Below are 21,480 nucleotides of genomic sequence, written 5' to 3'. Positions count from 1 at the left end.
TTGTAAAGTTTGTCATTTGATTTTTCGCACCATTCTCTGGATTTAGCTTTGAAATGGCTAGATGGGATTCATTCACTAAGTTGTGTTATTTCTTACATTTTGTTAAGACTTATCTGTTTCAGAAGGCCTTGAGTGAACAGTCATCTGATGGGCTTTAGCTCTGTGCTAGCGCTTTTAATATATTGCTGTTTGGCGGATTCTGGAACACCTTTTCTTTGCTTTGAAATTGCACGTTTTTAAAAAAATGGCTCAGTTTGGACATTCTCTCTGTGTGTATGGTGGGATACGTGTGGAAGATTGCCCCTTGCAACCATGCCTACAGTGCTATCATTCCCTGACTCTGACACCTTTACACTCACATTTTTATTTATTTATTTATTAAATTTTTGCCCTGCCCTGCCTCCCCCAAGTTGCTCAGGGTGGCAGATTTTTATACAATTTAAAAACAAAAAACAAAGCAAAAACATTTTAAAACAGATCAAAACGTTCTGATAACACTTACAATTAAAAACATATTTCCATCCAATGATCTCAGTGTTTCCATAAACGGTATTCTTAAGCCACCGAATGTTTAAAAACAAGAATGTTTTTAATTTCCCTCATAAAGTTAATAATGATGGGAGACAAGCACACCTCACTAGAGAGGGCATTCCACACCTGGGGGAGCACCACTGAAAAGGCCCTGTTTTGCTGTGGTTATTACATTAACTTGATCCAAGTGATCCAAAATATTGCAGAGCAAGGGTTTGCATATATAGTCACCAGGATGTCAATAGTGACCATAAATCTCTTTCCGACAGCAACCCTCCCCTGGTTGCCCACAATGAAATGAGAGATCCTTCATCTTTCCTGAGTATTCCTTACACTCCAGAGGATTTCGAGATGGGGGGCGGGGGCAGGCAGCAGGAATAAGCAACAGAGAGAAGCTCTGGTAGACACACACAGAACTTGGTGGTAGGGAGAGGTCATTTGGCTACTATGTGCCAGCCTTTAGAGACACTTGGATTATTGCTGCTTCTGAGTGTCTTTAGGGAAGGGATGGTCAAAATTTGTGACGGCTACAAAGAATGGTTGTGTAATGCCAACAAAAAGTTGTGGAACCCTGTTGCAGAGTGTTGGTACAAAATTCCTGTGAACTACTACAGTGGTACCTCGGTTTATGAATTTAATCCATTCTTAAACCAAAACAGTTCTTAAACTGAGGCATGCTTTCCCTAACGAGGCCTCCCACCACAGGTGCTTTTCCACCATTTGGATTCTGTTCTTAGACCGAGGTAAAGTTCTCAAACCAAGACACTATTTCTGGTTTTGCAGAATTTGTAAACCAAATCGTTCTTAAACTGGACTGTTCTCAAACAGAGGCACCACTATATAGATAACTATAGAACAGCAAGTTTTTCTTCTGTGGTTAGATGAGTAAATTCTGCTTTTATTTATTTATCTTGGCAGCGTTTTAGATGATGAGAGCAGCAATCTCCGACAACAAAAGCTTGACAGACAGGTGAGTTTGTAAAAATTTCATTGCACTTCATTGGTTATTTCATGCTGATAGCTGGAGCTTGCTTAACTGGATTTCTTAAGTATAAGACAAACTTCCTCTTACTGATATTCACAACTGGTAACTTTTAGGTTTTTTCCATAGCATAAATCCGTGCTGACCAATAAGCTACCGGGCTCTTTAAAACTAGGTGTGTAGTTTTGCTGTGGATATGGACAAATGACTCATAAATATGCACAATCTACCATCATAATATAAACATGGAAACATCTGGAATGAGAGATCCATACAGCTGGAAAATACACTCCCCTTCTGGTTATAAAATCTGCTAAGGAACTGAGAACTGAAATACGGTAATTGTTTAATGCTCAGCGAAGATCACTGTTACCCTGGGCTGCGATGTTGATACTAGCTTTCAAATTTGTCTTTGATACAAAATAATATTTGAAATCTAAATTGGAAAATCAGATATCCCACCCTCTCATTTTGGGCCCAATGAGCATTTTCACATGTTCCATAATCAGGCCACAGTGCTCCATTCTCCAGGTTAGGGGTGTGATGTATGAAATTACTTTCAGCCACCCCTGAACAAGCATGGGTCACTTACATGGTCTGATGCAAGTAGTTATTAGTATGTTTTCCTGAATCATCACTAGCAATTGGCTGCAGCCTGCTTTGTGCTTCTCAGGGCTTGGGTGTGTGGATTGATCTGATGGATCATGCAATTGTTGCAGAATCTCTGTGCTAGATTAGTTGTAGCGTTGGGAAAGATTTTTATGCATTTCACAGTGCAGTTCTCCCTGTGCCTATTCAGACATAAATTCCATTGATTCAGTGGCTAGGGAGTTGCAGCACATAGAGCTTAGATCATAATTATAATCAGCATAATACAGCAATAATTTTAGTTCCTATATTTTATTGCTTTCCCAATATTTAGTATAAGCGATTTTAAATCTCAAATCTGACCATCAGTAGAGGAGTCAAATATCTCTGCTCTTATCACCGTAGGTATTTTTGCTTTTTTAAGTTTTAAAAGAGGCTCTCCATAAAGAATTGCTTGCATATCTCCACTGTACATAATAGTAGCAAAATAAATGGTTTGATACAGAATTGTGGTAGGAGGTTGACGTCCAATTTAATATTGTTTGCTTCAAAGCATCTTGCTGAGACACTCAGAAATCAGTCCATAGGCCCACAGGTTCCTATTTAATTTAATGAGGAGCTCTCTCTATGTGTCACTGTGTGTTTTCCCAGCGAGCATTACTTGAGCAGAAGCAGAAGAAAAAACGTCAGGAGCCACTGATGGTTCAGTCCAATGTGGACAGCCGGACAAGGGCGCGCAGAATGAAACAGTCAGAAGAACAAGCACCATTGGTTGAATCTTACCTCAACAGCAACAGCAGCACCATTTATAATGGTATGTGTCCTAATTTACTGCAAAATGTTGAGGGCAGGGAAAGGATCAAGAGATGCATTCGAGAATATGCTGACAAGAATTTTAGGGAAAAAAGTAATATAAACTGGTCTAAACATAGGCATCAGAATTATACTCTGGTTTCTCTTCAGATCGTATAAATCTTTCGCCTTTTAAACATAGGCATCAGAATTGAGTATTTGTTCCTTTTTACACGGCGGCTCGGTCTCCCTATAACTCTTACTTCAATAATCCATCAAATAGTATTTTGATTATTATTCTCCCAATGGAAAGGGTTTGGGGGAGTTAGCTCTGTCAATCTCTGTCAGAGATTGACAGAGCTACTGAGCCATCTATCTTCCTTCTGAAATTATTCAATCATTCACCATTTGCGGGAGGTGTTCCATTCACAGTTGCAGAATGCACTGCTGTTGTTTTAGCAATGAATTTCTCATGGTTTTAAGCAAAAACTAAAACTACTACTTTTCATAAAATGGAAGAGGACAACTTGTCAACAGAATGTACATTTCCTTTCCATGCTCTGTAGAAGGTTGACTGCACATAAAACTTTCAGGCTTTTTGTCCACTTTCATAATCACTAACTGCCCTCACTCCCCAGTTAAACTTTTAAATATAAAAATAAAAATGCACCATCAGTAGTTGAATGTCTGACTGAATAAATCTTACTTCTTGGTATACGGTTGCTGTCCTCAGCCTTTCAATCTTGGCAAAGAATGGTAAATATACATATTTTAGTAAACATTATGTGCAACACTGCAATATCATGCAGCCCAAATGACCTTATTAATGTGAGCATACAGTTCCTTTGCTTGCAGATTCATTTTATATGCATGCTCAATACATTTTAGTTTATAATTATGCCATCATTTGCTTCAATTGCAGTAAGTCTGAGACAACCCTTCTCCCCTTCCCACCATATGAAAATCTCAATCCCCTTAAGTATGTATTTCATTGCAAAATATTACAGGGAAAATATTTTTTTACAATAGCCTTTTAGAAAATTGCATTGATGTTCACTTTTCTCCTTTAGCATTCCTCAAAAGTGTTTTTGTTTTTTTAAAATTCAAAATTAAAGAAGCATTTGAATTTCATTAGCCATTTTTAACAGCAATTTAAATGTACACGGTGTCTGAATATTAAATGCATTTGACTTAGTCTCAGCAGCCTTTTCTTCAGTTACATTTATAAACTGGAAACCACACTGTGAATAGAACTTCTGTTTGGATTAATGATTTGCATTTTGTGGCCCAGCACATGTTGGTATGCATGTGCACAGAGGAGAGAAGCAATAGGTTGCATCCAGCACTGCCATCATTGGCATAACCTCTCCATCCTCTTATCTCTCCTACGGTCCCCTGCACATGCCAAAATATGCTCTGTAATGTTGAGGGACCGGATTTTGGCATTTGGGGGGTTGCAGGCAGAGGAGAGGAAGGTGGAATCCTGTTGCGTGTGTGGTAGTCTGATCATGCAGAGTGGGATGCAACCCATTTTTCCTATGGAAAATGTGTTGGCTCAAAATACATTCAGTTCCTGTCTGCTTCTTCCTTCCTTTTATATAACTTGTAAAAAAAAATCAAAAAATCAAATGTATTTCAGATGAAAAGTTTTGGCTGTACATTGTTTAATTTTGAGCCCCATTTTACTTTGAGCCATAAATGATGTCAGTTTTCCTTTTTTTATAATAATTTTTATTCAGTTTTTAAAACACATAATTAAAAAACAAACACATCACAAAATACAAACAAACATAAACAAATCAAACATAAATAAATTCATCATCTTATTTTCTTGTAACTTCTTTCAATCGACTTCCCCTTACCTCCCTTTCGCTGCATCCTTATTTTAAAATTTTTTAGCAACCCTTTAGTCAATTTATCCATTTAGTTCCCTTCATTAAATTCCTATAAATTTGTAAATTACAGCTGTAGTTCTCTGCTTCTTACCCCTTGACATCTTAACACTCCTCAATTTTACAACAGTTTTTAAGATATATTTTAAATTTCTTCCAGTCTTCTTCCACTGCCTCTTTCCCCTGGTCACGAATTCTGCCGGTCATCTCTGCCAGTCCCATGTAGTCAATCACATTTGTCTGCCATTCTTCAAGAGTGGGTAGTTCTTGCATCTTCCAATACTTTGCCAGAAGAATTCTTGCTGCAGTAGTAGCATACATAAAGAATGTCCTATCCTTCTTTGGCACCAATTGGCCAACCATGCCCAGGAGAAAAGCCTCTGGTTTCTTAGTAAATGTCCATTTAAGGACTTTCTTAATTTCATTATAGATCATTTCCCAGAATGCTTTCACCCTCGGGCAGGTCCACCATAGGTGATAAAAGGTACCTTCATTCTCATTACATTTCCAGCATTTATTGTTGGGCAAATGGTAAATTTTTGCAAGCTTGACTGGGGTCATGTACCACCTGTAGATCATTTTCATTATATTTTCTTTTAAGGCATTACATGCCGTAAACTTAACACCAGTGGTCCACAACTGTTCCCAGTCAGCAAACATAATGTCATGACCAATATCCTGTGCCCATTTGATCATAGCTGATTTCACCGTTTCCTCCTGTGTATTCCATTTAAGCAGCAAATTATACATTCTTGACAGATTCTTAGTATTGGGTTCTAACAGTTCCGTTTCTAACTTTGACCTCTCCTTCTGAAATCCTATTTTCCTGTCCTCTTTAAAAGTCTCATTTATCTGATAATAATGCAGCCAATCTCGAGCTTTGGACTTTAGTTTTTCGTAACTCTGAAGCTTTACCCTTTCACCTTCATATTCTAAGATTTCACAATATTTTGGCCATTTAGAATCCATATTAAGTTTTTTCACCCCCTTGGCTTCCATTGGTGACAACCACCTGGGAGTTTTAGTTTCCAGTAGATCTTTGTATCTGCTCCAAACATTATATAATGCTTTTCTAACAGTATGATTTTTAAAACCTTTGTACACCATTGCCTTGTTATACCATAAGTATGCATGCCAACCAAAACAATTATCATATCCTTCCAAATCTAAGATATCTGTGTTCTCAAGAAGTAGCCAGTCTTTCAGCCAGCAGAAAGCTGCTGCTTCGTAGTATAATCTTAAGTCCGGCAGGGCAAATCCCCCTCTATCCTTTGCATCAGTTAAAATCTTAAACTTAATTCTGGGCTTTTTGCCCTGCCAGACAAATTTTGATATATCTTTCTGCCACCTCTTGAAACAATCCATCTTGTCCAGAATTTGTAAGTTCTGAAACAAAAAAAGCATTCTAGGCAATACATTCATCTTAGTAGTAGCAATTCGACCTAACAAGGACAATTTCAACCTTGACCATGTTTCTAAAGCTTTCTTTACTTCTGACCAACATTTTTCATAATTGTCTTTAAATAAATTCAGATTCTTAGATGTTAAATTTACCCCCAGGTATTTCACTTTTTTCGCTATTTCCAAACCTGTTTCGACGTCAGTTTTCCACCAAGTGGCAAGTTTCAAGTTACCAGTTCAGTGGATGTTTGTGCACCTTCTATTAATGAGCATTAGTTAACACTTAAAATAATAATAATAATAATAATTTATTATTTGTACCCCGCCCATCTGGCTGGGTTTCCCCAGCCACTCTGGGCAGCTTCCATAAAAACCAGAAATACACTAAAATATCACAGATTAAAAACTTCCCTGAACAGGGCTGCCTTAAGATGTCTTCTGAATGTCAGGTAGTTATTTATCGCTTTGACATCTGATGGGAGGGCGTTCCACAGGGCGGGTGCCACTACCGAGAAGGCCCTCTGCCTGGTTCCCTGTAGCTTTGCTTCTCGTAATGAGGGAACCGCCAGAAGGCCCTCGGCGCTGGACCTCAGCGTCCGGGCAGAACGATGGGGGTGGAGACGCTCCTTCAGGATGTGTTTTAATGTTTTAAATGTTTTTATTCACACAAGCAGGGGGAATCTAACAGTTTTTGACATGATATATATATATGAAACAGTGTTTTAATTTACATTTCAAGATATGAGAAAATTTCAGTTTTGTTAACCTATAATTGAAAGCATCGGTTGATACAGAAAATTAAATGTTTTCTATTAAAGAAAACCTACCTTTTTGTTTCAGTTCATCCTCCTTTTGTGTTAACAAAAGTACAGTTAAAACTTAATAGCTTTCTACTTTTTCAGTAGAACAAAAGGACCTGGGTACAAATCTAACATGAGATAAAATTGTTCCAGAAAAGCTTCACATAGGGAGGAAAAACCTAAGGTTACAGGAGAAAGATAAAGAAAAAAAAAAAGTTCTGTCTTTATCAAAGGACACCAGCATAGGAAAATGTCAAGTCAAAACATTGTTAACAACCAGCCAGGTTTTATCAGTACTGTGGGATGATAATGCTTCAACATTGGTTCTTGGTTCTTGGTACCTTGGTTCTCAAACTTAATCGGTTCTGGAAGTCTGTTCCGAAACCAACGTGTTCCAAAACCAAGGTGCACTTTCCCATAGAAAGTAATACAAAATGGATTACTCTGTTCCAGACTTTTAACAACAACCCCTAAAACAGCAATTTAGCATGAATTTTACTATCTAACAAGACCGTTGATCCAATAATCAATGTTCTATACTATAAAATAAATAAGACAGTATAGTAGATGATAAAAAGTAAATTTTTTTTTTCTAACCTGCACTGATGATAGTCATTGTTTGAATGGGGGGCTTTTATCTATTTCCACAGTCACACAATCAGTCAATCAATCAATCAATCAATCAATCATAAAACAAGCCAGGGTCACAAAAATGAAAAAGCCACACAAACTATAACCCAAAAAATAGCAAAAACAAAAGCACCTGCAATCAGAAACGGAAGGCTTTAATTACGATTGGGGGGCTTTAATTACGATTGAGAAGGCTTTAATTACGATTGGGGGGGGGCTTAAATTTGCTGGGCAAGGGTAAAACGGGATGAAAAAAGCCTTAATTACTATGTGGGGGACTCAAATTTGCTGCGCGACAGTGAAAATGGAAGCTCAGGAGCATGTTCGACTTCTGAGGCAAAGTTTGAAAACCGGAACACCTACTTCCGGGTTTGCAGCGTTCAGGTTCCGGGTTGTTTGGGAACTAAGCTGTTCGAAAACCGAGATACCACTGTAGTAAGATTCATCTAAAAATCAGGAAAGGAATCAAGTGAATTAAAATAATATTTCACGCTATTTACCAAAAGGAAAAGAAGCTGCTCTTCATTGTCATTCAAGGCCTATTTAAATCAGCCTCCCAGACTGATGTTTAGCATGGTACATAGGGCTAGGTATTCTATGTGCCAGCAGAAATCTCTTCAGGGTAAAACACAGGCCTCTCCTTTGCACCTTGTGGCTTCGCAAAGGCAGAGCTTCAGTTCCATGACAGTCATTTGTAGCAGGTAAGATTTGGAATGTATGAGTTCACACGTGTAGACTTCTCTTCAGAGAAGACTAATTGGCTAATTTACACTCTGTATAAATGCCATCTGTATTTCATTTCATTTTGTGTTCTGGATGGAGCGTTCTGTACTCTCTATTGCTTCCACATTGATAGGTGACTAGAAGCTCATGCCACCATTGCAGCCATGTGTACACTTGATCTTTGGCCACTTCCTCGACAGAGAAGTGCACTCCGGGACAACCCCAGATGCTGCTCTCCTAACATAATGGAGCCGCAAAGCCAGAGGCAGGCAGGCTTGGTTGCAGGCATATATTCCTCGTGGTCTTCTCTTTCAGTAGGCTGATGCAGCACAAGAAGTCCTGCACTCTGTGATTTCCAGAGGGCAGGGTTAGAACTAATGGATGGAAATGGCAAGGAAGCAGATTTCGGCTAACTAGCAGGAGAAACTTCCACAGTATGAGCTATCTGGCAATAGATGAGGCTGCCTTGGGAGATAGTGGGCTGTTCTTTACTGGAGACTTTTAATCAGTGGTGGCCACCTGTCAGGGATGCTGTTGTTGTACCCTACATTGCAAATCTTGCGCTGAGTAGAGGGTTGGTTTAGAAGACCACCTGGCTTTCTTCTAAGCTTGACATTCTACTGAGCATGGCTGAAGCATTCCCAAGAATGAATTGCTGAGGTAGCAAAAAGGAATTGAGCACAAGGTGGGATTGCAGTGAGTTTTTGTGTTTGACTCTTATTACAGGGAAATAAACACAAACATGGAGCAGCCACCTACTATGGTTCTTTCCAGGAGCTCAGGAATTCTGCTCAGTTCTGCCCACCTGTCAAATTTGACCTGCGAGGCTGATCCTAATAAGGAGCAAAAAAGGTTCTCCGTCCCTGCCATAGTTTATTGTTCTACTCTTAAGTGTCAATTTATTCTGCTGAAATTATAGGGTAGTCTCTGTTTATCTTTTTGAAAATCTCATTTGGCTGCTTTTATAGCAAATAATTCAGTTTTATGTGGATTCAAGACATCAATATTTGCTGGAGGGACATATGGTGGGGCAGCTTCATGACCCTGCCCCACCTCATGTGGTGCTATGGACAGTATGGATCAGTCCTCAAACCTAAAGTCATATGGATTGCTAAGCTCTGCCTCAACAAAATTCGACATGCGTATTAAAACTGAAATTCAGGCTTTGACAAGTGCAGAGAAAGTACCACCTTTGGAACTAATTCTCAAGCTGCAGCCCACAGTATTTATTTATTTTGCTTCTGGCTATTCCTAGTTAGTTGAGCAAACTGCTGAAATAAGAAGTGCCAGACAGTTTCTGTGTTTCTTTAAAAATGCAGTTTAGGGACACATGCAAATCAACTCATGCTTTAGAAACTTTTAATACACATTTTTATAATTTTTGCGAGGCCTCACCAAAACTCCTCAGTGGAGCACTAACAGAGCCTTCTTGTGAGCACACACAGAGTCCCTTTTCAAAAAAATTGGATAGTCCCAAATGCATTTCAACACAGATGGACATTGTTGGAGGGATGTCCAGACCAGGCATAGGCAAACTCGGCCCTCCAGATGTTTGGGGACTACAGTTACCATCATCCCGTCCACTGGTCCTGTTAGCTAGGGATGATGGGAGTTGTAGTCCCAAAACAGCTGCAGGGCAAGTTTGCCTATGCCTGGTCCAGACTATGTGTGTGATTCCAAGAAAGAATTGACGATGATGATGATGATGATGATATCCGGATGTGAAATGGATCAACTATTGAAAGTCATCTTGCAGGAAACACCAGGCAAAACAATAGATGTGGATACACACAAATCTATGTGTTTGAGTGACCTGAAAACCTAATCATTCATTGCTAATAGATGCTGCAATCCACACCAGATCACCAAGCTTATAGGATGCCATGAACCACCAATGGGGAACCTGTGGTCCTCCAGATGTTGCTCGACTCCAACTCCCATCATCTGACCATTGAGCATGCTGGCAGGGGCTGATGGAAGCTGGAACCCAGCCACAGCTGATTGACCACAGCTTCCTCATCCCTGCCATAGAGGAAATCCTGATATGGCCATCCTTCACCTTCTTCTTTGTCAAGGAGCAGCGGTTCCTGGAACTCTTCCTGTCACCATTACTGCTCATTGTTGCAGCTTTAGAACTTCCCAAATATAATTAAATGGCTTTATATGAATGCCAAGTCTTTTACTCAAGGCTGCTTGCCATTTGAATCTTATTTCTTTAAAAGGACCCTCTTTTGGCAGCTTGAACATCTGAGCACTTATCCTAAACTCTAAAAGAAGCAGAATGTTAAATCAAAGATGGAACTAGTGTGGAGTTCGTTTTAATGGTGCGCAGAAGCTCTGAGTTATGAAAGGAGTATTGCAATTTAGGCTGCCATATTATGCACATTTACTTGGAAGTAAAGCCCCATTGAATTCAGTGGGATTTGCTTCCAAGTGTACATACTTGTAATTGCATTGTTAGTGAGCTCTGGAGTTACAATAACATTACCACTTTTTTCTTTTCTGTACTTTTATGAAGGTGTGTGCATGGAGTGGGGATTGGAGGATCAGAAGGAGCAGCCTGCCAACTTCTGTTTTTTACTTCGTTGTAGAAATATTTGTTTGTATGTGTTTCAAATAAGTAAACTGACAATATGAAACTACAGTGATTGTTTGCTTCACAGGTTCATGCAGGTCTAATGATTAGGCCTGCAATCCTTTGCACATTTACTTAGGAATTAGTTCCATTGAACATAGTGAGATTTGCTTATTAGCAGGCATGCATAGATTGAATTGCAAAGAAGCTGAATGGGTTATGCCAGCACAAAAGCTTCTGTGCTTAATTTTGTTACATTTTGAGTTGATGGTCTCTCATTTTTTTCTGTTTTCCTCTTTGAGAATTTGCAAAACATGTTTAGATAAAGCAGAGGAGAAGTGAGACAAGAAGACCAGATACTAGCCAGTAAATTTACTTGCTGCTGGGGACTTTTATTTGATGCTTGAAAGGGCAGGCTGGTGCCCCTACATAAAAATAAGTTGACTTGTAGGTAAATGCTGCTGCTTGCAATTTGAAGTGGCAAATTTGATGGAGACAGTGTCCCTTGCAGCATCCCTCCAGATATTATTAGGAACATTGCAGGAATGTTAGTACATTTTTAATAAGGTACTGTTTCCCCCCAGAAGAAATCTTAGAAATGGAGCCTTAACTGATGATATCACAGGGGACCATGTGCACATGGCACACTCTCAGTTCTTCTGATGTCCTTGGACATAGCAGTCAAGGCTGGTTCACCCAGGCAAAATGTAACACAGAAAGGGATTGCCATTTATTTTACTAGCAGCCTAAAGGTAAAGACGGTAATATACTGTATTTTTAAAATATCGTTATAAACCTGCAGTCTTCTACCCTATACTGTCTTCCTTCTCTGGAACTGACTTGATATATATATATATATATATAAATACTTTTACAATCTGCCTGCTTGCTTGCTCACTTCTTGTGGTTTCTCCTTCTTCTTCATAGGTTTCTCATTTCTTCTCTCCTCTGTTTTTCTCTTTATGTTTCTTTTTGGTTGGGGTGTCTGGATTCTCTCAAGCAGTACAGGAGCCTGAGCAAGAGGACGTAAAGGTGGTAGCAGAGTCACAAGTTCCAAAGTCAACTAAAAAAGCCAAGGCAGCCACAGGAGGCTGCCAAACTGGCAACATCAGAAAGGAGAAAAAGGGGAAGCACAAAGGTTAGCTGCATGCTGCTGATTATTAAATAAGAATGAGACAAGTCATCATATGTTTATACAATGGCAAGGGGTGAATTTTTTTTGGCGTATTTTTCATTAAAGCTACACATTGTCTGAAACCTCTATTATATATAAGTATAAGCATTCAGCAGATGGAGTTTGCATTGTCCAGTTGAGATATCAAGTGCACCCAGGTACTGATATTTCCACTCCTTTAATTGGTGGTGTTAAGTAAGGATTTAATGCTTACCACTTTCCCAGAAAGCCTCAGAGCAAGCTACAACATGTATAAACCAAAGTGCAAGATTCCAGTAACAAAGCAATAATATAACAAGTCCCTGGTGAATGCTGCCCACAAAATCCTAGCTTAACCCCAGTGACTCAAATCCAAATTAGAAATGTTTTCAAGACTTTTGAAAAGATACACATATCCACTCTCTCTGCTGAGTCTCCAAAGAGACATTTTAAATTTATTAGCTACTTGCCACATATACAGAGTGTAATTATTCATGATTTATGTATTTTTAATAAAAAAATTATAGCCTCTCTGGGTTGGAAACAATAAAAGCATATGAAAACAGAGTGGGGGGGGGGGCTGGACTATATTTTGAAGAGAGAAAAAACAAAAACAAATTCCTATGCCCCACAAATAACCCAGAGACACATTTTAAAGTACACATTCCACTCACGTAAAAACACTCTGATTCCCAGACCATCCACAGGCCAGATTTAGAAGGCAATTGGGCCAGATCCAGTCCCTGGGCCTTAGTTTGCCTATCCATGCCCTGAGTTAAAGAAAATTCAACAACGGAAGGGCAAAATGAATGACAAATGCTCTCTACCTTGCCCTTTAGTCAGTGTACACCCAAGGGTCCCGTACATCTGGCCCTTTTTTCAGCTGTGCTATCCATGCTGCTCTGCTAGGCCTTTGTTCTGGAACTTGTATCTAGAAGGGGCTGTTTGTACACCTCAGTCTTGAAAAATTGTGAATCAGGAATGCAGACTTGCGAATTGCTATCTTCCGTAGTGTGCCAGAAGGCAGAGATACCCTGTATAGGCAGTACACCTGCTTTTCCAAAATCTTCCGATTATCTGGAAATCTACCTAGTTTACGCAGAGGAATAAGATTATACTTAGCATGGTTTAGGAAACAAGCACTCACTTGATTTCTGAATTTGAAAAGGCTATTCATTTTAGCTGAAGCGCTGGTGTATTCTCTAACTTTATATACAATCGTCCATACAAAATGCTGATTGAATGATTTTTGTGTATCTCGGTCATGAAAGGCGCCTCTTACAAATCTCTCGGGACAGAGCCAAGTGCTGCAGGTGCTCTCCAGTGTGGCTTTTTCTCTCACTGCAGTGGCAGTTCTGGGTCAAAATGGCTGTAGTCCTAGTTAATTAAATCTAGACCCAATTAATTAGCTTTTTTAAAAAAAGATATTGTCTGTGAAAGTAGTGTTTACCTCAACTGGACTGGATTTAAGGTTTTGGTTAAAAAATAATATCACGCTTAATGAGGAAGAACTGTGAATGCCTAGTCTGTATTTCTCAAATAAATTTAGAGACAAATGTTTGTGATTTTTGTTTAAAAACAACAAGCCGTGCTTTTAAGGATGAACAGATTAGAACAACTATGTGTTGTTTTGAACATATTTATTTTTATTAAGCTTACATATTAATATTAATGAATGTATATACTGTAACTAACATTTTTGGTTTTGGTAAAATATTTTAGGACTTTCCCCCCAACTTGCACTCTGTTTTTTGACAGTGAGATTTACAGGCAGCGAGATACTTTTTGGGGGGTGGGGGTGGGGGGAGTAGGATGCAAAGGATTAGGATAAAAAGTTTAATAGCCAATACATTTTGGACTTGGCTCCTTGGGCATATTCCTCTGCCAACCCTGACCAATGTTCTTCATCAGAGGAGCACCCATCTGCTCAAGAGCATCAAACCACACATCAGGCTAATTATTCATGTTCCTGGTTTTTAAAATGTCACAGTCTAATATCAGGAAAAGGTGGAGAAGAGAAAAACAACAACTATGCAAACATTTTCTGGAGATTTTTCTTCACACATTTTGGGGAAGGACTAGCATTTTAGTTTTATCATATATCAGTTGCGTGTTAGTGTCTCAGTTGCTCCAGTTGATTGGAGGGCTTCTATCAGCATGGAAGTAGGTCTCTATCCTTAATCAAATGAGGTTGCATGTGCATAGGCAAATAACAACAACAACAACCAACAACAACAACAACAAATTTTATTTATACCCCGCCCTCCCTGGCCAGAGCCGGGCTCAGGGCGGCTAACACCAATAAAATCACAGTAAAAACATAATAGGGGAGAAAGGGGGGGGGGGAACCAATTTAAAATACAGGTTAAAATGCAATTTAAAATGCAGCCTCATTTTAAAATAGCTGATAAATCAAGACCATAAGGGGAGGGAAACATAAGGGTCAGACCAAGTCCAAACCAAAGGCCAGGCAGAACAGTTCTGTCTTGCAGGCCCTGTGGAAAGATGTCAAGTCCCGCAGGGCCCTAGTCTCTTGTGACAGAGCGTTCCACCATGTCAGGGCCAGTGCTGAAAAGCCCTTGGCCCTAATTGAAACCAATCTAACCTCCTTGAGGCTCAGGACCTCCAAAGTGTTGTTATTTGTGGACTTTAAGGTCCTCAGTGGGGTCCTCAGCATATAAGGAGAGGCAGTCCCATAGGTATGTGGGTCCTAGGCCGTGTGTCTTGCATCTTTGTGGACCAGCCAGCATCAGGTGCTCTGTGCAGAGAGCTAATGTTGTGCTGTTAGCTCACTTATTTCCCCCCACCACAATCCTTATTATCCCCACCAGTCACCTGATTCGTAGACTTCATTTGTTTTAAAAGGGCTCTTGCTTGTGCAGCTCCAGATGTGCTATAGTGAGTCCTCCCCACCACAGTTAAAATGTCTCACCCCCACAACTGTTAACTAGGATCTAAGAGAATGGGAATTTCCCTTCCACGGTTTTGCTTTTGGTATTCATTTACTTATTTATGGTCACAGTTCACTTTGATAACTTACAGATACAGTAAGAATGCATAGTTTGGGAGTTCAGTAACTGGTAGAATTCTAATGGCTGAGAGTTTGCACAAAAATCACAAAATTTATTTTGTATATCATATGCAGTGTATCCCCTATTGGCGGGACCCTGTGGTGTGCTGTTAGAATTCAGCTGTACTCGGAAACAGCATGTTCCTAAAGGGTTTTCATGCATTTAGATGATGTAAGACTCCCATTTCATAGTAAGGCCAATCTCGTTGGGCTAAAAGTAGACCAGGTTTTATGAATGATCAGCTAATTCTGAGCTGTAAACTATTGAATTATACATGAGCAGTACTCAAAGTCTCTCTTGTAATAACTGAATGCAGAACCTTAAATGTAAAAACCGATGGTTTTCTGAGTGGCTTCGTGGCTGATGACATTGCATTCAGGACAATGTAATAAAGATGAACACCAGGGAAATATTAGGCATAACGAAGCTGCACTTTCATAAAATGAGAGAGAAATGGTTAGTTACTGGATGCACCTAATTGTTTGTGCAGGCTGATTGCATTCCCTGTGTACTTACAGGCCAATAAAGAGCTATTGCTTTGGTGCAGTGCATAAAAGCTCTCATTAGAATTAAGGATAGGTTATCCAGCCCTCACAATGCACATTAATAGAAACCCTGCTTTCTTCTTCTATTTTTAAGTCTCCATTTCATAGGCAGGAAAATAATAATTGCAATAATTTTCAAGCACAAACATTACCTTGTCTCAGCTATATGATTATAACGCCATCCTTGCTAGATCGCTGATTAAATATATGCTTTGGAGTCCTGTAAATTCAGTTAGTTGTGGCCATGGATGTAAGATGACACATTAAAATTGTCCTTTTGACCTCAGAGCAATTTAGCTGTAGTGATTATGATTTCTGAAATTAGTTCTATTTCAAACTCAGTCAGTCGTGAGCATGCTACTTTGGAAAGAACAGGGAATTACAAAATCCAGACAACAAGAAAACTTGTTAACTCCTTAAGCAGCTGTAAACTCCTTAAAATGCACACTTGAAATCCCAAGAGTGGTGTTCCAGAATTAAGTGAGCAGATTTCAATTCCAGTACAGTAGTTTCCCTCTACTATGGCAAATGGACATGTTCTTATTATTTAAAACAACTAAAATGGGGGCAAGCTTTATGGTACCCCAACTTCAAGGGCACATCCAGACCAGAACAAATTTGTTAATTCCCTCTGACATTTATGCCTTACCTCAGAAACATGCAGAAATGAATTAGAATGACTGTTGCCAGGTTGCCTCCTTAAGGGTGCAAGTTCAGCAACAATGAAATCCTCCTACTTTCAGTCAGGGCAACTATCCAAAAGGGATGAGTGCAAAAGATGTCTTGTGCATGAGTAGACAGCTGAATAGTAGGAAAAGACTACTCTTGTACCAGAAGAGCCATCAAGGCAATTTTCCCTACTAACGGAAGTCTAGTCAATAGTTGAGCCAGATACCAAATCCAAGAAGAAACCAACTTTAAAAAAATAATAATCTAGCAATGATCAAACCCAGACAAGACAATAGAAATCCATGATTGAATCTCTTCACAAATATTTTGGTGTGTTTGTGTGAGAGATCCAGATTGGGACCATGGTGTGGGAGAGAGGGTTAGGTCTCCCTGCCACCACCATTTCCCTGATAAAAATGGTTTACCCAGAACTGCTGCTTGCTGTATGTATGCAAAACTTTATTAAAAATAAACCAAGTGACAGAATTAGGAAGGTATGCATGGGGCAAAGGTAAACATATTAGTAATGGGTAAGAGAGACAGACAGACACATACACACACACACACACACAGAGAGAGAGAGAGAGAGAGAGAGAGAGAGAGAGGGAAATAATAATACAGGAGGTGGTGAACATAAATTGAATAGAGATGGGACAGCAGAAGTCTCCTATGCAAACCAGTTGCAGAAAGCCTTAGGTTTTCATCCTGTACAGGTTTACCTGGGAGTAAGTCCCATTAAGCTAAATGAGTCTTACTTCTGAATAGACATGAATAGGCTTGCTAGACCCAACCAGTTCCATGCATTCTGAAACTTCTCTATTACCATGCAGTAAGATGCCTCTGGAAGCATTAGGGCACGGGATGGTGATCCCCTGTTCTTTGTCCTCAGCATCTGATTGTGGCACCTCCAGACTCAGAGGCAGTATACCTCTGAATATCAGAAGCTCAGGGGATTGTGGTTTAACTGGGAAAGTTAGTAACCATAAATCATTCAATCTGCTATAAGGATTTATCTGCCTTCATTAAGAATAAGGTACAAACTTTTGCCCAACTTCAGTTGCTAAAAAGGGACATTGGATGACAGATCAGACGAAGCAAGGCTAACTGTGCCGTGTTCCTTACACAATTGTCGGTAAGAGTTATCTAAAAATAGGCTCTATTCTCAAAGAAATAGGTGGGTTTTTTAAAACGAGCAAGGAATTCAGATCATTATCTGGCTACTTCTCCTGTTCACTTTTCAAATGTGAATCTCTTGAGAGTCGTGGTTTGGATTAAATGAAAGCCTTTACAGTGTCAGTTTGGTTAGCTATACTTCAAAATAAGTTGTCTTTTTTTAAAAAAAGAGTTGGTGTCTTCTTTTTACTCCTAACCTCCTATCATTCTTCTTAATTTCAAAGCAGGCCAGTGTTTCTTTGATGTATAGCAGTGCCAACTTTCCAGCAGGGTTGGCGATGATGTGGGCTTTTCAGCAGCACTTCAGAATTCTAATGCGCAGATGTGACTCCGCTGTATACACTGGGCCTTTGAATGTAATAAATATCCCAGGGGAAAGAGCTATGAACTACACATCCGATGAGGCCAATTGGCTTTCTTTGTAGGTTTACATACATTATTACGGCTGAGCTGAAACTGCGCACACACACAATTTCATTTTGACTTCCAACAGGAAAAAGTACCTTCACTAGGGATGAGGAAGATCTGGCCCAGGGCCTGAATCTGGCCCGCCAGGCTCTGGGCCTCTGGATTTGGGCCCCTATCCCCTGGCTGAGGCCCTCATTGGCCCTGCTCTGCACCCTCCTCAGGTGCCTTTTCCTGGCTGGAATGTGTTTTGGATCTGTAGTCATGTCTCTTGCTTGTTAGGATGGACAGATGCAGTTAGAACCCCCTGACTCCTGTAGGTCTGTGAGGAAAGCTACAGTGGCAGCTGGTTAGTGTCAGGGCAGAGGACAGAAAGTGAATGGAGTCAGCTTTCTCTGCTCTTCTTTCCATCCTCCTTCTGAAAACCCATTGGATACTGCACCCATTATCAAGAGGAGAAAAATTGGAGATGATATTATTATTATTATTATTATTATTATTATTATTATTATTATTATTATTATTACCCTTCCTCTGGTTAACAACAAAAAATTACAAAATGAGAACCCAAAATACATAATAAAAACAAGAACAAAAACGCATTTAAAAGACCATCAAATGTTAATCAGCCAAAGGCCTGGTTATAGAGAAATGTTTTTGCCTGGTGCCTAAAGATATATAATGAAGGCACCAGAGGAGCCTATCTGGGGACAACATTCCACAAACGAGGAGCCACTGCAGAAAAGGCCCATTCTCGTGTTGCCACCCTCTGGACCTCTCATGGGGGAGGCACACACATATCTAGGAGTCATCATGAAATATCTAACACATAGCTATAATTTTTCAGTTCTGCTTATATCTAGATAGATAGACAGACTGATTTAGCACATGATTCCTTTATGAGGACTGAAATGCAGAGGTGTGCTTCTGTTTGTACAAGACATTGCGTGATCCCTTGCATAAGGTCCCAAGATAAGTGCTAGCCCAGGGCGTTGTACAAACCCTTCTGCAGGGCCTTGTTCGGTGCCACACAGTTTCTTCGAGTAGCTCACGTACAACACAGAAGAGCGCCATTGGCAGAATTACTCCTATCTGTAGCTCTAATCCACTGTTTTGTATTGCCTTCTGCTGCAAATATTTTGATTTAATCGCTAGTTTGATGATTGTAATCATTTTCTCCCTGCTTTGCCTTATTTTTGAGTAGCATGTGTGAGTTTGCACTGTTGAGCAATAGAAATGTTTGTGTAGCCATACTGCCTTTCTACAAAATGTATGTATGTATTTATTTTTAAATATTTTACTTAGGCTGCTTTTCTGTGCAAATGCCCACCCAAAGCAATTAAAAACAATAAAAGAACAATTATACTGTATCGAACTGTATCAAAGCTACAGTTCAGCAGCAGCCCCCATGAAAATAAATATAAATGATATATAAATAAGTGATGCTCACTCTAGAATCCCTCTGGATATTAATTTGTAGATAGCGCTCTTCAGATGAAGGCTATGACATTCTGGATGGGAATAGGCATATTGGTGCATAACTAGTATGTTAAAGGGTACGGGTGGCACATTTCTGTGTTTGATGGTGTGACCCTTTCCCCTCTTAAGTTGGGCACAAACAGAAACAGATGCACACGTGTGTCCCACCCACCCACACCGCATTTTACATTGTATGCATGTCTGTTCTCTCACCGTGCAGAGAAGATGCCTGGCTTAATGAGTGTGCGAAACCATTGCAATTAATTGCTATGCTAAGTCACACCAGTGGCCCATTCTATGCAGTGCTCTGTCTCGGGCGAATATCCAGTGAAAGGAAAGTGCTTAAAGGGAACTGCAAGGAAAATCTGCCTTGTAAAGTATGAATTAGTTCCCATGGCTACCTTTGCTTCATTAGTTACTTGCAGAATTATTGTGGCTATAGTGCACATAATTGTCTCCCTAAAAAGCTTTTCTGCATACATTTTGCAGGCTTATTCTACCAGTGTAAGCATAAGGCACTTTTGTGCCAATTTAATTCTTTGTTGCCAGTTCTTAAGTGCCAATTTCTAGTGTGCAGAAATTCAACATTAACATTTTTTATTTACTTTAGATAGTATGTGAGAAATAATAAAGTTGCGTGGTCACAGGAAAGTAAAATGCATGATGCAAATTAATGCTAATAGCCAAGGAGGGAATTAGGCAATGTTTGCCCAGTTCTGATTTGCTCCCCCCCATCCCCATTTGTGATCATCTTTGCAAGAGACATTATTAAAATATTGACATTTTGAAATAGTAGCCAATTCTGCCTAGTACTCTGCAGTTTCTGTCTCCGGTAGTTAATTTTGAACTGCACAGAACAGGAAGCATGTAAACCATTATGCAAAGAAATTGAAATATTACAGCTTATATCAGTTCAAAAATGATTTTTATAGGGCTGACAAATAAGTAAACACAAGCACAACATTTTGTACATGCAAGCATAAAATCAGAAGCTGAAATGCATATAATTCTATTTTGTTTTGATTTTCTGTCACTATAGCAAGCTTTTTTCTCAAAGGTACCTTTACATTTTGGTTCTGAGTTTGGTTTGGAGGATTGTCGGAATGCATCCAGTCTTTGTTTCATGTCGTTCCATATTGTGGTCTTTTAAGCAGCTATGTGGGTGGGGCTAGCCTTCCATATCCAGTGGCTGTGCAAGCAGGTGACACACTCAATCCATTCCTCCCCAGCCTACAGCCAAAGCAGCTTCTGTCTTTGCCTACCATGAACCTGGAACCTCCAAATGTCAGGCAGGAAGCAGTGATAATTCCACATGCCTCTTCCTCATGCCAAGAAAAAAAAGCATGGGCAGCCATTTCCTACCACTGCCTGCCTCTTATCCAGGGTCTCCTGCAGCCCACGCAAAATGTGACCAATCTCTATTGGTTACAATGGTAGTTTTAGGCCACTTGAGATGCCATTCTAAAGGCAAGTGCTCTGTGAAAGGACTTCCTATAACATTGCTCTTTCAGTACTCTTCTAAATAACAGTTTTCCTGCTAACTGATCTAGAGCCAGACCCCTGGAAGCAACAGGAAGCAAGCGCTCTTTTGTACGAAAACTACGTTTCTTATTTAAATATACCTAAAGATGGCTGCCAGGTTTGACTTCTTAGGTATGCCGTGGTCAAAGGTTGAAAAACACATGTTGTCTCTGGATAGTGACACTGTTGTTTGACTTTTTCTGCTTGATAGGAATTGATGGTCCGGCCGCTTTTCAAGATGATGTACAGGAAGTAGGGAGCCAAGTTCAAATACTTACTGTTGGAGAGGCTTGCCAAGATGAGGATGATGGTGAGACAATAGCTACCAGTCAACAACAAGGGACACAGGACCTTAGACTGACAATGCAGAAGAAAGGTAAGGAACCATGAAACTTGCTGATGCTGTTGGCTGTTGGTTCTACTCGGTTTGATTACAGGTCACCTAATCCAATGGATTCAGGTTACAAGAAAGGAGCCTGGATAGCTCAGTTGATGAGCCTGGATAGCTCAGTTGGTTAGATTTCAAATAAACATCAGGAGATACTTTCTG

At 39.8% G+C, this 21,480-nt stretch overlaps 1 protein-coding gene across 6 annotated transcripts in view; it reads left to right on the top strand.

Annotated features, from left to right (window-relative positions):
* The window catches only part of TUB (TUB bipartite transcription factor), a 120,661-nt gene that overhangs the window by 85,680 nt on the left and 13,501 nt on the right, over positions 1-21,480 (top strand). For 4 of the 6 annotated variants that reach the window (XM_081841439.1, XM_081841440.1, XM_081841444.1 and 1 more), the window contains exons 2-5: positions 1,450-1,501; positions 2,753-2,915; positions 11,918-12,052; positions 21,142-21,306. In XM_081841439.1, the coding sequence (XP_081697565.1) occupies positions 1,450-1,501; positions 2,753-2,915; positions 11,918-12,052; positions 21,142-21,306 (515 nt within the window). The remainder of the gene's footprint in view (positions 1-1,449; positions 1,502-2,752; positions 2,916-11,917; positions 12,053-21,141; positions 21,307-21,480) is intronic. The other 2 variants (XM_081841442.1, XM_081841443.1) reach the window with 1 other exon arrangement.

Source organism: Podarcis erhardii (genome assembly GCF_964252035.2).
Source record: "Podarcis erhardii genome assembly, chromosome: 1".
Taxonomy (NCBI): Eukaryota; Metazoa; Chordata; class Lepidosauria; order Squamata; family Lacertidae; genus Podarcis; species Podarcis erhardii.
The sequence above is the reverse complement of the archived record's forward strand: the minus strand, read 5'-3'. Positions and strand labels throughout refer to the sequence as shown.